Below are 12,805 nucleotides of genomic sequence, written 5' to 3' on the forward strand. Positions count from 1 at the left end.
AGTATGGAATACCTGCTAATTATGTTGCTTTAAAGGTGCCCAAGAATCAGAATTTGAATTTACCTAGGCATAGTTGAATAACAAGAGTTCAGTACATGGAAAAGACATACATTGAGTTTCAAACTCCATTGTTTCCTCCTTCTTATGTAAATCTCATTTGTTTAAAAGACTTCCGGAAAACACTCGGATCTCAACATAACACCAACTGTTACGTAACAGTCAGGATCATTAATATATGACCCCAATATTTGCATAATGCCAGCCCATTCGATGCATTAGACAAGGAAAGGCAGTATTAACGGCTGGATCTGTCCACAGACAAGGTAAGCAAGCACAACAGCGAAAAATGGCAGATGGAGCAATAATAACTGACATGATCCATGATAGCATGATATTTTTAGTGATATTTGTAAATTGTCTTTCTAAATGTTTCATTAGCATGTTGGTAATGTACTGTTAAATGTGGTTAAAGTTACCATCGTTTCTTACTGTATTCACGGAGACGAGCCGTCGCTATTTTCATTTTTAAACACGTGCAGTATGTATAATGCATAAACACAACTTCATTCTTTATAAATCTCTCCAACAGTGTGTAATGTTAGCTTTAGGCACAGAGCATAGCCTCAAACTCACACAGAATCAAACGTAACCATCTAAATAAATACTTTACTCATATAATTCGAAGCATGCGTACAGCATGCATGACGAACATCTTGTAAAGATCCGTTTGAGGGTTATATTAGCTGTGTGAACTTTGTTTATGTGATGTATATATAGTCGAGAGCTCGTGGGGCAGGGAGCACATCTCTTAAAGGGGCCGTGCTGAAAAAATCAGTGCATAGTTAATGATGCCCCAAAATAGGCAGTTAAAAAAATTAATTAAAAAAAATCTATGGGGTATTTTGAGCTGAAACTTCACAGACACATTCAGGGGACACCTAGGACTTATATTACATCTTGTAAAAAAAACAATCTAGGTTACCTTTAAATTGGCTTATTCTGACTGCTGACATTGAAAATTATGCATTTGTTTTTCTGAGGGTATTGGTTAATTTCTTGAATGTTGTTTTGACATAGTCTGGTCGTCATATTTGGTAATTCTCTTTAATGTATTTGCCCTGATTTGATCCGTTTTCCTGGTAAAATTGATCTATTTTTATATTATTTTGTCATCATTATTTTGTTTAAAGGAGTTAAAAATGGTCCATATCAACATTGATTGACATGGCAAAACAATTATATCACATTATGTTGATAGTTAAAGTTTTGGGCAGTTTTTTGTTGGAGTAAGCAGGTTATGAGCTTTTGGGCTGTAAATCGTCCACCCAATCTGGCAACACTGGTTTTCTCTCATTTGCTCAATGAGTCATCACTATGTGACCATTTGCACACAGAAGAACATAACCGCACTCACGTCAGAGACATTCAGACACTGGCTCCATGTCTTGCACATATTTTCAGCAGGTTAAACTGCTCAAAGCCTGACATGTTCATTTAATAATAATAAAATCTCACTGTAATTGGATCACCACTTAAATTCTAACAACAGGTCTCAGAGGAACATGGCTAAATCCTGACAGCAAGACAGAAAATAAAGGTATTGTTTTGTTTATACCTATGTTCTGTTGAGATCGACTTTAACGGGACTTCAAGCATAAAAGAAGTATTAATATAAAAAAACATTTCTTTTCCCTTCCACTTGCAAACATTCCAAAATGTTTTTCTGACCAATTAAAAAGTCCAGTAGGCAGATATTACTGAAGTTTTAACTCTTCATTTTACCATAAATTACATGTTGCTTTCAGAAATTGATAAATAAGAGTCGTGAAAGTCACACGCATGAGTCTCATTTGACATTATCTGGTATCTCATATTAGCCATATCAGAATAGATTTTCAAACTTTCACACAGATACACACACACACACACACACACACACACACACACACACACACACACACACACACACACACACAAAAACTTTTAAGATACTATAAGATATTTTTTGACACATTTAGCTGGCTATGCAACATATTCTGCATAATCTTTTTGAAGATTGAACGAATACAATTTTAACAAATGCTTCTTTGTTTTAAATAAAGAAACTGTCATATCAGTGTTGCCAGAGAGCCATATGTTTGTATTCATTTGCATGTAAATGAAATTCACTGCATCACAGAGCATTGAGCTGCTAGTACCATACAGCCTGTAGGTGGCAGTATAAGAGCTCACATTTACATATACACCACATCAATATTTTATGATGCCTAATGAGAAGTTTTGAGCTTCAGTCAAACTGTACACACCAAAAACTGACCACGTCCATGTGCCCCTGGACCAGCTATCCTCTCTTGACATGATAAATCAATATCCTGAGACAATGTTTTGTCTAATTGTTGTACAATAAACAAAACCAAATAGAAATTTGCACCAAATAACATTCTTTGTTATCATACATTTGTAGATATTTATTCTAAGATGTTCACTACAATAATAATAATAATAATAATAGTAATAATAATAATAATAATAATAATAATAATAATAATCTGAATAGTAATTAAATCTTAAATAAAATGTATTTAAAATGCATATAAAATAAAATGTATTTAAAACTCATTTAATCTTTAATTTCCACTCAAATAATATTATTAAAATATTAAAAGTGCACACACACACACACACACACACACACACACACACAACAAAACACTCCTCAGCAAAGCTCTCTGAATTATGTAATCCATAGCGCCTAGAGCAACAATACTGTGACACAATAGAACAGAAACATGGCCAGTCACATATAAGACTAATGCCTTCCTCTCAAATCATAAGAGTTTTGTGTTTAAAGCATATATGCTTACTTAAAGTACATATATAATATATAAAGTATATATATAATGAAAAGTTCAACACTTAAACACATTACGGGCAGCAGCACAAACCATTTTCGCCCTCATCGCAAGTGAACCCGCGTTTAATGTCTGGGTCATATTTTCTTTTGCTCTGCATAGTTTTTTCATGATTGGGACAAGCATGTCAAACAACCTGCCCATGTTGGCTTATGCATAATTTGGCTACCAATTGCTGACAGATGAATCTGCAGTGTGAGTTTGACTGGACATAATTGGTAGCATTTCCTTAAGCACAATTATTTGTGCTTATCCTAACTTTGCACAATTATATGGTTAGCTACATTTAGCATTGTTTCACTCCCTTATAGAACAAGGCAGGTTTGATACATGACCTACTGTCAACAGCCCTTTCTTAGTTTTTATGTAAGGCTGGTTCAACAGGGGGTCATGGTAGCATTGAATCACTAAAAACTGCTGCCTGAAAAACACAATCTGAGCCCTCAAATCCAAACACAGGATCAATCTGGCTGACTTTATCAGAGTGAAATATGATTTGAAAAATTGTTTTTTTCATTCATCATAACCACTCCCCTTTCATACAAGTGCAGTTATGAAGGCAAATGCCATTTTAAAGCAGGTCTTTGTAGCATCCTTCTAACCCCCAAGCAGACTCACTTTCTTTCCCTGTTTTTATCTACTTCCTTGTTTCTCTCACTCAAACACTCACAAGCGAGCATATGCCCTTTAATTAAAGAGATGTGTTGGGATCAATCCCCACAATCTTAAGGTGTCTGATCAAACAGGTACAGAATGCATGTCTCCCAGCAGTTTCCTATCATTCTTTTGCTTTCCCAGACTCCCTCTCATTCATCCTCACACGGCTCTACCCCTGAGACCCAGCAGGCTTTTAGCGTTACAGCAAGCCCTGGAGAAATGTGAGCCAAATGTGTCTGTGAAAGTGAGAGCTTGTTGATCTGAGCAACTGTGTATTTTCAGTTGAAAGAGAGAGGATATGAGCATTTTTGTTTGTGTGTGTGTGTGTAAAGCTGGCTGTACGCCAAGCAGTTTTTTCTGTATTTTACAATTGTTGCTAGTCAGCTTATATGATTTGACCTTAGTGAAATCGTGGGCAAAAGGCAAGGCACATCAACTGTCTTGTACGTCAGGCTGTGCAGTATACATCTTTGCAGACTGTGGTCACGACTGACAGCGCTGACTATGCATTTTACATCATCGGTCTCATACCGTCACATTCTGACATTCTCATTTACACAAAATTTAACATGTCAATGTCTGGGTTGAATATATGGTAGGCAAACAATCAGTTCTCGCAATCAACGTGTTGGATGCAGGAGGACTCGGCAGGAGTAAAGACCGGAGAGACTCCGACAAGGGCCAAAATGTTATGGCCAGCAGTGTTGAGAATAGTCGTCCGATGAGGGAAAAACCACAAACCTGAGACAGAGTGTTGGACATCCAAGATGGGGCAGTTGTGGTCTAATGATTAGAGAGTCTGACTTGTAACCCAAAGGTCGTGGGTTCAAGTCTCAGGAGTGAATTCAGTGCTCTCTTCCACTCTCATTTCCCACAAATGAGGTGTCATTGAGCTAGGCACCTAAACCCCCAATCACTCCCCAGGTGCCACAGCAAAAAAACTAAACAAAATGGCTACCCACTGCTCTGGGTGTGTGTTCACTACTCACTGCTGTGCAAACACAAATTCCGAATATGGGACACCATACTTGGCCACACGTCACATCCCTCACTTGAAAGATTCATTGACGTGTGAGGGCAACAAGATGGTATTGTCGGAACCGACTGAAAGGCCTACTGTGGCACAAGTCACAGAAAATTGTAATGATGGTGCTGGGAGGAATGTGTCACAACACACAGTACATACCTACAGTGGGCACACAAATGTCAGAAATAGACCTTGGAGCAGTGGAAGTCCCGTTTTCTTTAGCATCACGTGGATGGCTGTGTACGTGTGCGCAATTTACCGGGGGAAGTAATGCCACCGGGATACATGGTGGGAAGATGACAGATGGTGGAGGAAGTCTGATGCTCTGGGCAATGTTCTGCTTGGAAACCCTGGGTCCAGCCTTTCATGTGTTTGACACTTGCCACCTACATAAATGTTGCAAACTAGGTACATGGCAATGGTATTCCCTGATGGCAGTGGCCTCTTTCTGCAGGATAATGCACCCTGCCACACTGCACACATTGTTCAGGAATCGTTTGAGGAACATGACCACTGTTGCCCTGCCCTCCAAATTCCCTAGATCTCAATCTTATTGAGCATCTGTAGGATGTGCTGAACTAACAAGGCCTATCCATAGCAGCTCCACCTTGCAATTTTATGTTACTTGAAGGATCTGCTGCTAATGTCTTGGTGCTAGATACCACAGGACACCTTCAGAGGTCTTGAGTTTATGGTCTGTCCAGTTTTGTCGGCACAAAGAGGACCTACATCAATGTTTTGGCTTATCAGTGCGTTGCCACGCTCAAAACCAAATAAATATCCTCTACCTTAAAAATACATTGTGAGATATAGTCACAATAACAATTAACAAAGTCATAATTGTGAGATATAGACACATTGCAGCATATAAAGTCACACTGTGTGATATAAAATCAATTATGAGAAATAAAGTCACAATTGTGAGACATAAGGTCAGTTATAAGAAACAGTTGCAATTGCAAGATTTTACAAATGTAATATTTACAAATGTAAATGATTAAGTCACATTCTGACATACTGTAACGTCAGTTATAAGAAACAAATTCGCAATTGAAAGAGATATGTTGTGAGAAAGTCACGTTATGAGATAAAAAAGTCGTATTGCAAGATATTTGGTTGTTAAGTCTGATGTCTCGTGGCAGAGCTTCCAGGTCCAAACGCTCTATCTCAAACCACAAGAAAACAACAAATAGTGCAAATATACACACACAATGTGGTGTAATACTTTTTGACACACTGATTCATTTGTGCTCCTGAATGCTTCCTGAAGCATTGTTTTGAAATCGGCCATCACTAAATAAGTCGTTATTTAGTTTTTTTTTGGCGCTCCAAAAACATTCTCGTCACTTTATAATATTAACATTGAACCACTGTACTCACATGAACTGATTTAAATATGTTTTTAGTACCTTTATGGATCTTGAGAGAGGAGGTGTCCATTGCTCCCTATGTAGGCCTCACAGAGCTATCGGATTTCAACTAAAATATCTTAAATTGTGTTCTGAAGATTAACGAAGGTGAATAAATAGCGCTCATAAAAGTGAAATGAGTCGAGGCTTGGACCCAGAAACAGCGTTCCTTACGTCACGACTTAACAAGCGGATAAGCTCAGCTATAAGAAACAAAATTGCAATTGCGAGATATATAGTTGCATATACTCTGAGGTAGACACAGGCTTTAATAGTTGACTGCTTATGTTGTAATTTTGATAGTAAGATCTTCACTTAAAAGGAACGCTCATTAACAAGAGACTTTGTTCTACAACAAGAAATGTGGCAAAAATCATACAGCATGCACATTGATTAAGAGTGTTAAGTGTAAGCTGACCAAATGAGTGGGTGCATGTTCAGTAAAAGGTGTGAGAATTTGTGTGTGTTGCATGTTTCCTCACTTTCTTACCCTTGGATCAGTCTCCTCACACACAAACAAATGCAATGTCTAGTTGAGTAATGCGATCAGCGTACGGTTTTCGTAAGTGTTGATTACATGCCCAGAATTGTTACTTCATCATTAAGCGTTACATCTCACCACAAACAGAATGAGCCTACTGTGTACACATTAATAAGATCAACTGATCATGTAATGAGCTAAATCACACACACACACACACACACACACACACACACACACACACACACACACACACACACACACACACACACACACACACACACACACACACACACACACACACACACACACACACACACACACACACACAAAACAGCATTTGATGGGATTTGAGATTAAGTTCCACTAGCTCTAAATAACATGAATGGTTCAGTGGGAATGTGCCTGTATGCATGAAGACAAGCAATCAAACCTCAACAGGTTTCTGTATGTTAGTGTACATTGACTGATTTAATTAGTCTGCAAGAGAATCATTTACTCCAGACAACAACTTTCAAGGCCTGGAGGCTCTAATACATAACAGTGTAACAGGTAATGACTCTTCAAAACTTTCTCAGTGCATGAACTTCTGCTGAGAAGGGAAGCTGGATTCAATATAATATTGATGCAAAGAACATACAAAATGCTTGACAATATTTTTTTCTGCCAGACTTACGTTGGTTTGGAAGCCTCTGCCTGGTCAGTCTGAAGTTTCTGTCCACCTTCCACCTCCATGGTGCAGTAAACAATCCGGTTTGGAGCTAAAGACTTCAGACCCTGTACCTCCATAATCACCACCTGTGGGGAAAACAAAAGGAGATCTATAGAGACGACTCCTAAGGGAACTAGATGCTTGGGAGAAAATATAAATAATAATTCACTTTTTAGTGGACATTACGTAAACACATTTTCCATAATGGCAAAACCAATTTTGTTTTTGGTTTTATGGTGTTTTGCATCTTTTTTGAAGTTTAAAAGCTCCAGTCCCCAATCATGATTTAATGAGGGAAAAACACATTATTCAGAATTTCTCAATTTATTTTCCCTGTTCGAAAGAAAGTAATTTGGGTTTGGAACAACGTGAGGGTGAATAAATGATCACAGAATTTTAATTTTGGGGGGAATTAATCCTTTGACGTTTGAGATAAGTTCCACCCTCATCCAAGCACACACACAGCAGTCGTGCATGAGGAGAGAGGATGGGAGATGTGTCAGATAAAGCCGTCATCACAAAGGTATCAGTGAAAGGGGAACAAGCTGTTAACACACGACATACATCACATGGTTTTATTGCCCTCTTCTTCAGGGAATATCTCCTCTCAGATACTGTCACTTGATTAAAGCTAGCTTTATAGCAGGCTGTCAGTGCCACTCAGGATTTTCTCTGTGGCTTGTGCTAAATAAGGCTTGTCTACACACCCACACACACACACATAAACACACACACACAAATTCAGAACTCTCCTGTCCTCCTTTAAACCTGCACAATGAAGAGAAGATTTCAATTTCAATTTGTCACTCTCTGCAAATCAAAGACCAGAATATCGCTAATGCACCAACAAGGTCTGTTATATTTGACAGTGACATGCAACATGCTGTAATGAGATATTCAAAACAATAGCTGTGCAAATTACATTTTCACCCAATAAACGGGAACATAGAAATCCTATGTCAAGTCAGTGATGAATGTCAAGACCATCACAGATTCAATTATTTAATCTGGACATTGTTTTAGACTGATGATCAAATCATTCTATCAAATCAAGCTACAACAAGATGGTGGTGAAAAGGAAAGAGTTGATGCTGTGTTTGTTTCATGTGCTCATATAAATTCGCTTTTCTTAAGTGTGGGCAATGAGATTTGGTATTCTGGAAAGTTCAATGTTATAAAAAGATCTGAAACAAGGCCAAAAAGTAATGGATGAGAAATTCAAAAAAGCACTATCATTTTAAATTTTGAAACTCTTTAACCACTAAGTAATAACAGCCCAAATTTTGAACACAAATGTACATGATCTTGAATGCAGAGTGTATATATACAGTAAACCTATAAACCTATTTGGGTGGGTATTTTGCATTTCACAGATGAACTTCGTGATTTTTTCTCTTGAACGAATCAAATGTCTGTGTTTTTCAAACAAGACTTTGGTAACAAAAAAGAAAACAGGAGAAAATTACCTCATTACCTAAATTTGTTTTTCTCAGGGATCCTTTGAGAAATCTAATTACACCTCAATAGGACTATCTGAATATGTGTAAGTATATTATTTTTAACACTTCTTTTATTTGGTCCTTTGTGATTTACATTAACTACAGCTAAATTTAATGGGAGACATGATGAAAAAAATAAATCAACAAAGACAGTTTGATACCGGAAACTGCTCAAAATGGCCCTTAAAGGCATTGAAAGGAAATCAAGACCATCCAAATAGTGATTTAGGCCACGTTCACACTGTCAGTTTTTGGGATTGACAACCGCATTTACTTACAGGTGTGAGTCTCGAATTTCTCGTTCACACAGCAACTTACAGCAGCATCTCGAATACTCTCTGTATGAACGTTCAACGAGAGTCAAACCTGTTTTCTCTTACAGAGAGGACAGAGTCCAGCTGAGCTGCGAGTTCATCCATAAAATCTTCATTTACGGTCTTCAATGAACACATGCGCTAGCTGGACACCTATAACCATTGCACTCGTATCTCACGTTCTTTATAGCACCTCACGCTGCCATCCATGACACGGCATTTGAGTCGTGCATGGAATACAAAACTGATGGGAGCGGCTCTGGTGGGGAACAGTGACTGGATCTAAAACCATCAGATGACACAATGCTTAGCTCTCCCTCACTGTAAGTTACCGAAAGTGAAACCACATACACGAAACCCCTTAGCGTAGCGGCTCTCTCCTACTGTATGACGTGACAGACAACTAGTTGTCCAGTGCGGTTCCGTTCACACACAGCAAATATTTCAAGTATGCGAGTTGTGAGTCCTGAAAATTTACAGGTGTGAGTTTGATTATAGAATGCGGTTGTCACTCCTGTAAATAACCGTACTGTGTGTGAACGGAACCGTATTAAGGACTCAAATACAGGATGGACAACCGTATTCTACCGCTGTGCGAACGTGGTCTTAGAATTTTAAGAAGTCATGTTTCGACCTCAATATTATTTGAACATGCTATGTTCTGATTCAGGCTGAAATGTTAAGCAGGGACAAGTACCTCCAGAGTGAAAGACAAAACTACATCAGACTTGGAGAGCTGATTCTCGTCCTCTTGGCCCATGTCAATAATGGAGGTGTTGTGGCCTCTCTTGAGCTTCTGCAGTTTGAACTCTCCACCTTTAGACACTGGCATGCTCTCCAGATTGGCCATCAGCAGGTTCACTGATGACTTCAGCTCCTCAATGTACATGGCCTCCATGTCCCTGGACACAAACTTAGGGAATCTGCCAGCCTATTCAAGGTGTTAAAAAGAGAGAGAGAGAAAAAAAACAATTCTGGCCAAGAGGGACAAAACAAAACATTGGGACATTTTGTGCCTTGGAATAAGCTACTTTATAACCCTGAAAAGAACAGTATCCTACAGCTTCATATGTAATTGTATGAGATTGGAACACATACTTTTGTGAACTGATCAGCCATTTGGAGTCGTCCATCCAGCTCTCTTCTAATCTGGGCAGCCTGTTCATCAGGATTATCCAGCTGTAAGACACAAACATTTTAGTGCATCTAAACTGACATTCCTGACATCATTTTTCCTCTGTTACAGGATCAACCCATTTATCTGAACTTCACAATTACAATAAATAGTGCCAAAATATCTCAGCTCAAATGAAAGTTCATCACCTTCCAATGCTCATATTTACTGTGTATACATGGAGAACAGTTCATTAAATGTTCATAAAAGGGCAATATAGATCAGAGCTGAAAAAAAAAACAAACAAAAAAAAACAAAGAATCCTGAAAAAATATTAAGTATAAAAATATTTAAAAATATTACGTGTTTTCCACGTTTCCATATTGATAATAATATGAAATGTTTCCTGAGCACCAAATCAGCATATTAAAATGATTTCTGAAGGATCATGTGACACTGAAGACTGGAGTAATGATACTGAAAATTCAGCTTGGCCATTACAGGAATAAATTACTTTTCAAAATATATTAAAATAGAAAACAGTTATTTTAAATTGTAATAATATGTCACAATATTAGTTTTTATTGTGTTTTTGAACAAATAAATGAAGCCTTGGGAAGCATGAGACACTTAAACTCAAGAACAGTAGTGTATTTATATAAAATAAATTAAAACTGCATAAGTTACCAAGACTTGTTTGCAGAGAATACATCTTGAATTAAGTTTTAAGCATAAATCCTTATGCCTTATCATACACCCGGCGTAATATGGCACCAGGTGGGACGCAAGTGTTTTTTGCCAGTTTCAGCCCGACACAGTTATCATTTTCATGTCCTGCGCCACATTGTTTAAATAGCAAATGCATTTGTGCCCATGGGCGTGCTAGTCTGAAAACAAGGTGTGTTCAGGCGCATTGTTGGCGCTTTACTATTTTGAGGCAACTGAAAACAACTGTGCCATTGACCAACTGAAACCTGGTCTAGAGTCAATGGTGCAATATTTGTTTTATTATTTAAAGAGCACGTTAGTGATATGCCTAAAAGTGTTGTCCCTATTCATCTCCCATTCCCTTTAAAAGCCAGTTACGCTCACTATTTACATGGCGGAATTTGCAAGCGGAAAAACTGAACCCTTCTCAGATACAAAACAGATACCATCGAAAGCATTTTTATCTTTCCTGCACACAATAATAATCTTTTACACTGTAATCCTTTTATTTTTAATATTTGGCATTGAAAATTATGTGCTACTGCACGTCCCTGTGTGTGTAATAAGCACGTTGTGCACCCGCATATATGTGCATACTACTAACGCACTCTTTAAATAACAAAACAAATATTGTGCCATTGACTTTAGACCAGGTTTCAGTTGGTCAATGGCGCAGTCTATTTCAGTTACCTCAAAATAGTAACGTGCCAACAATGCGCCTGAACTCACCTCGTTTTCAGACCAGCACGCCCATGGGTGCACAAATGGGTGCAAATGCATTTGCTGTTTAAACAATGTGGCACAGGACGTGAAAATGATAACTGCGTTGGGCTGAAACTGGCAACAAAAAAACAAACAAAAAAACACTTGCGCATTGCACCGGATGTATAATAGCGCCCTTAGATCATGTGCTTAGATCATTAAAACAGGGCCCATTATGTTAGATGTACCATACCAAATAAACCTCAAGCAAATTGTATTCAATATTTAATGCCTGAATAGCTTTCTGCAAGCCTCGATCCCATACACGCACAGCTCTCTCCATTTGAAAACCTTAATTAGTCTTTTCTAGCAGGACTTTTATTAGATTAGAGGCCAAAATCCATCAGCCATTTGTCATCATGTCACTAAGAGAAGGGGACTTCCGAATCTCTGTTAAAAATGGAAGCATGAACTACTGATCCTGACACTAATATAAAACGAGATTAATGTACGCTTACATCACAAACTATTTGTAATAATTACAAAATATGCATGTTTTTAAATTTATACACAGATATCTGCACAAACTTATGAACATATACATACATACATATACATAAAGCTAGCAGTGCTTAGCTATGGTATGGAATAAAAATAGTATGGAAGTCAATGGGGTCCCATCAACTGTTTGGTTACACACATTCTTCAAAATATCTTCTTTTGTGTTCAGGAGAAGAAAGAAATTCATACAGACTTGAGGGTGAGTAAATGATGACAGAATTTTCACTTTTGGATGAACTATCCCTTTAAGCTAACACTAAGCTCTCCAAGCCAGAAGATTCATACTCGCTAAGAATAGGACTGAGCTAAGTATTTTTTTTTAATTAGCTAATTTTGTATTTCCATTATTCAAGGCCCAGCTAAAAACTGAAACCATTAGATGGTGGCCGGGATGTTTAAAATTTCTGTTGCAAAAATCAAACAGAAAGTCACTTTTCATCCAACAAACTTAGTGGTTTATGATTCAAGACCAAAGGACATGTCTTTAAATACCCTGCATGTTCCATTCTAAAAGGTTCTGAACTAATGGTGAGTTCAGAGCCTTACGAAGGAGGAATTGGCCAGTCAGTTGCGTTGTTGGGTGGAGGGCCATCTGGACAGGCTGTGGCCATGGTGTCCCCCTTCCTGTCTCCAGCTGGGCTAAATTCAGTACTCAAAAAGCTACAAACACCTACACCCTTCCATGAGGATTCCTACACACAAGTGAGAG

At 38.0% G+C, this 12,805-nt stretch overlaps 1 protein-coding gene across 1 annotated transcript in view; it reads right to left on the bottom strand.

The window, feature by feature from the left end:
* cadpsa (Ca2+-dependent activator protein for secretion a) overlaps positions 1-12,805 on the bottom strand; it is a 161,661-nt gene that overhangs the window by 90,571 nt on the left and 58,285 nt on the right. Inside the window, exons 5-7 of the mRNA XM_067387336.1 lie at positions 10,110-10,190; positions 9,709-9,942; positions 7,163-7,284 (exon numbers count right to left, since the gene is read on the bottom strand). Coding sequence (XP_067243437.1) covers positions 7,163-7,284; positions 9,709-9,942; positions 10,110-10,190 — 437 coding nt within the window. The remainder of the gene's footprint in view (positions 1-7,162; positions 7,285-9,708; positions 9,943-10,109; positions 10,191-12,805) is intronic.

The sequence above is a fragment of the Chanodichthys erythropterus genome, chromosome 6 (assembly GCF_024489055.1).
Source record: "Chanodichthys erythropterus isolate Z2021 chromosome 6, ASM2448905v1, whole genome shotgun sequence".
NCBI lineage: Eukaryota > Metazoa > Chordata > Actinopteri > Cypriniformes > Xenocyprididae > Chanodichthys > Chanodichthys erythropterus.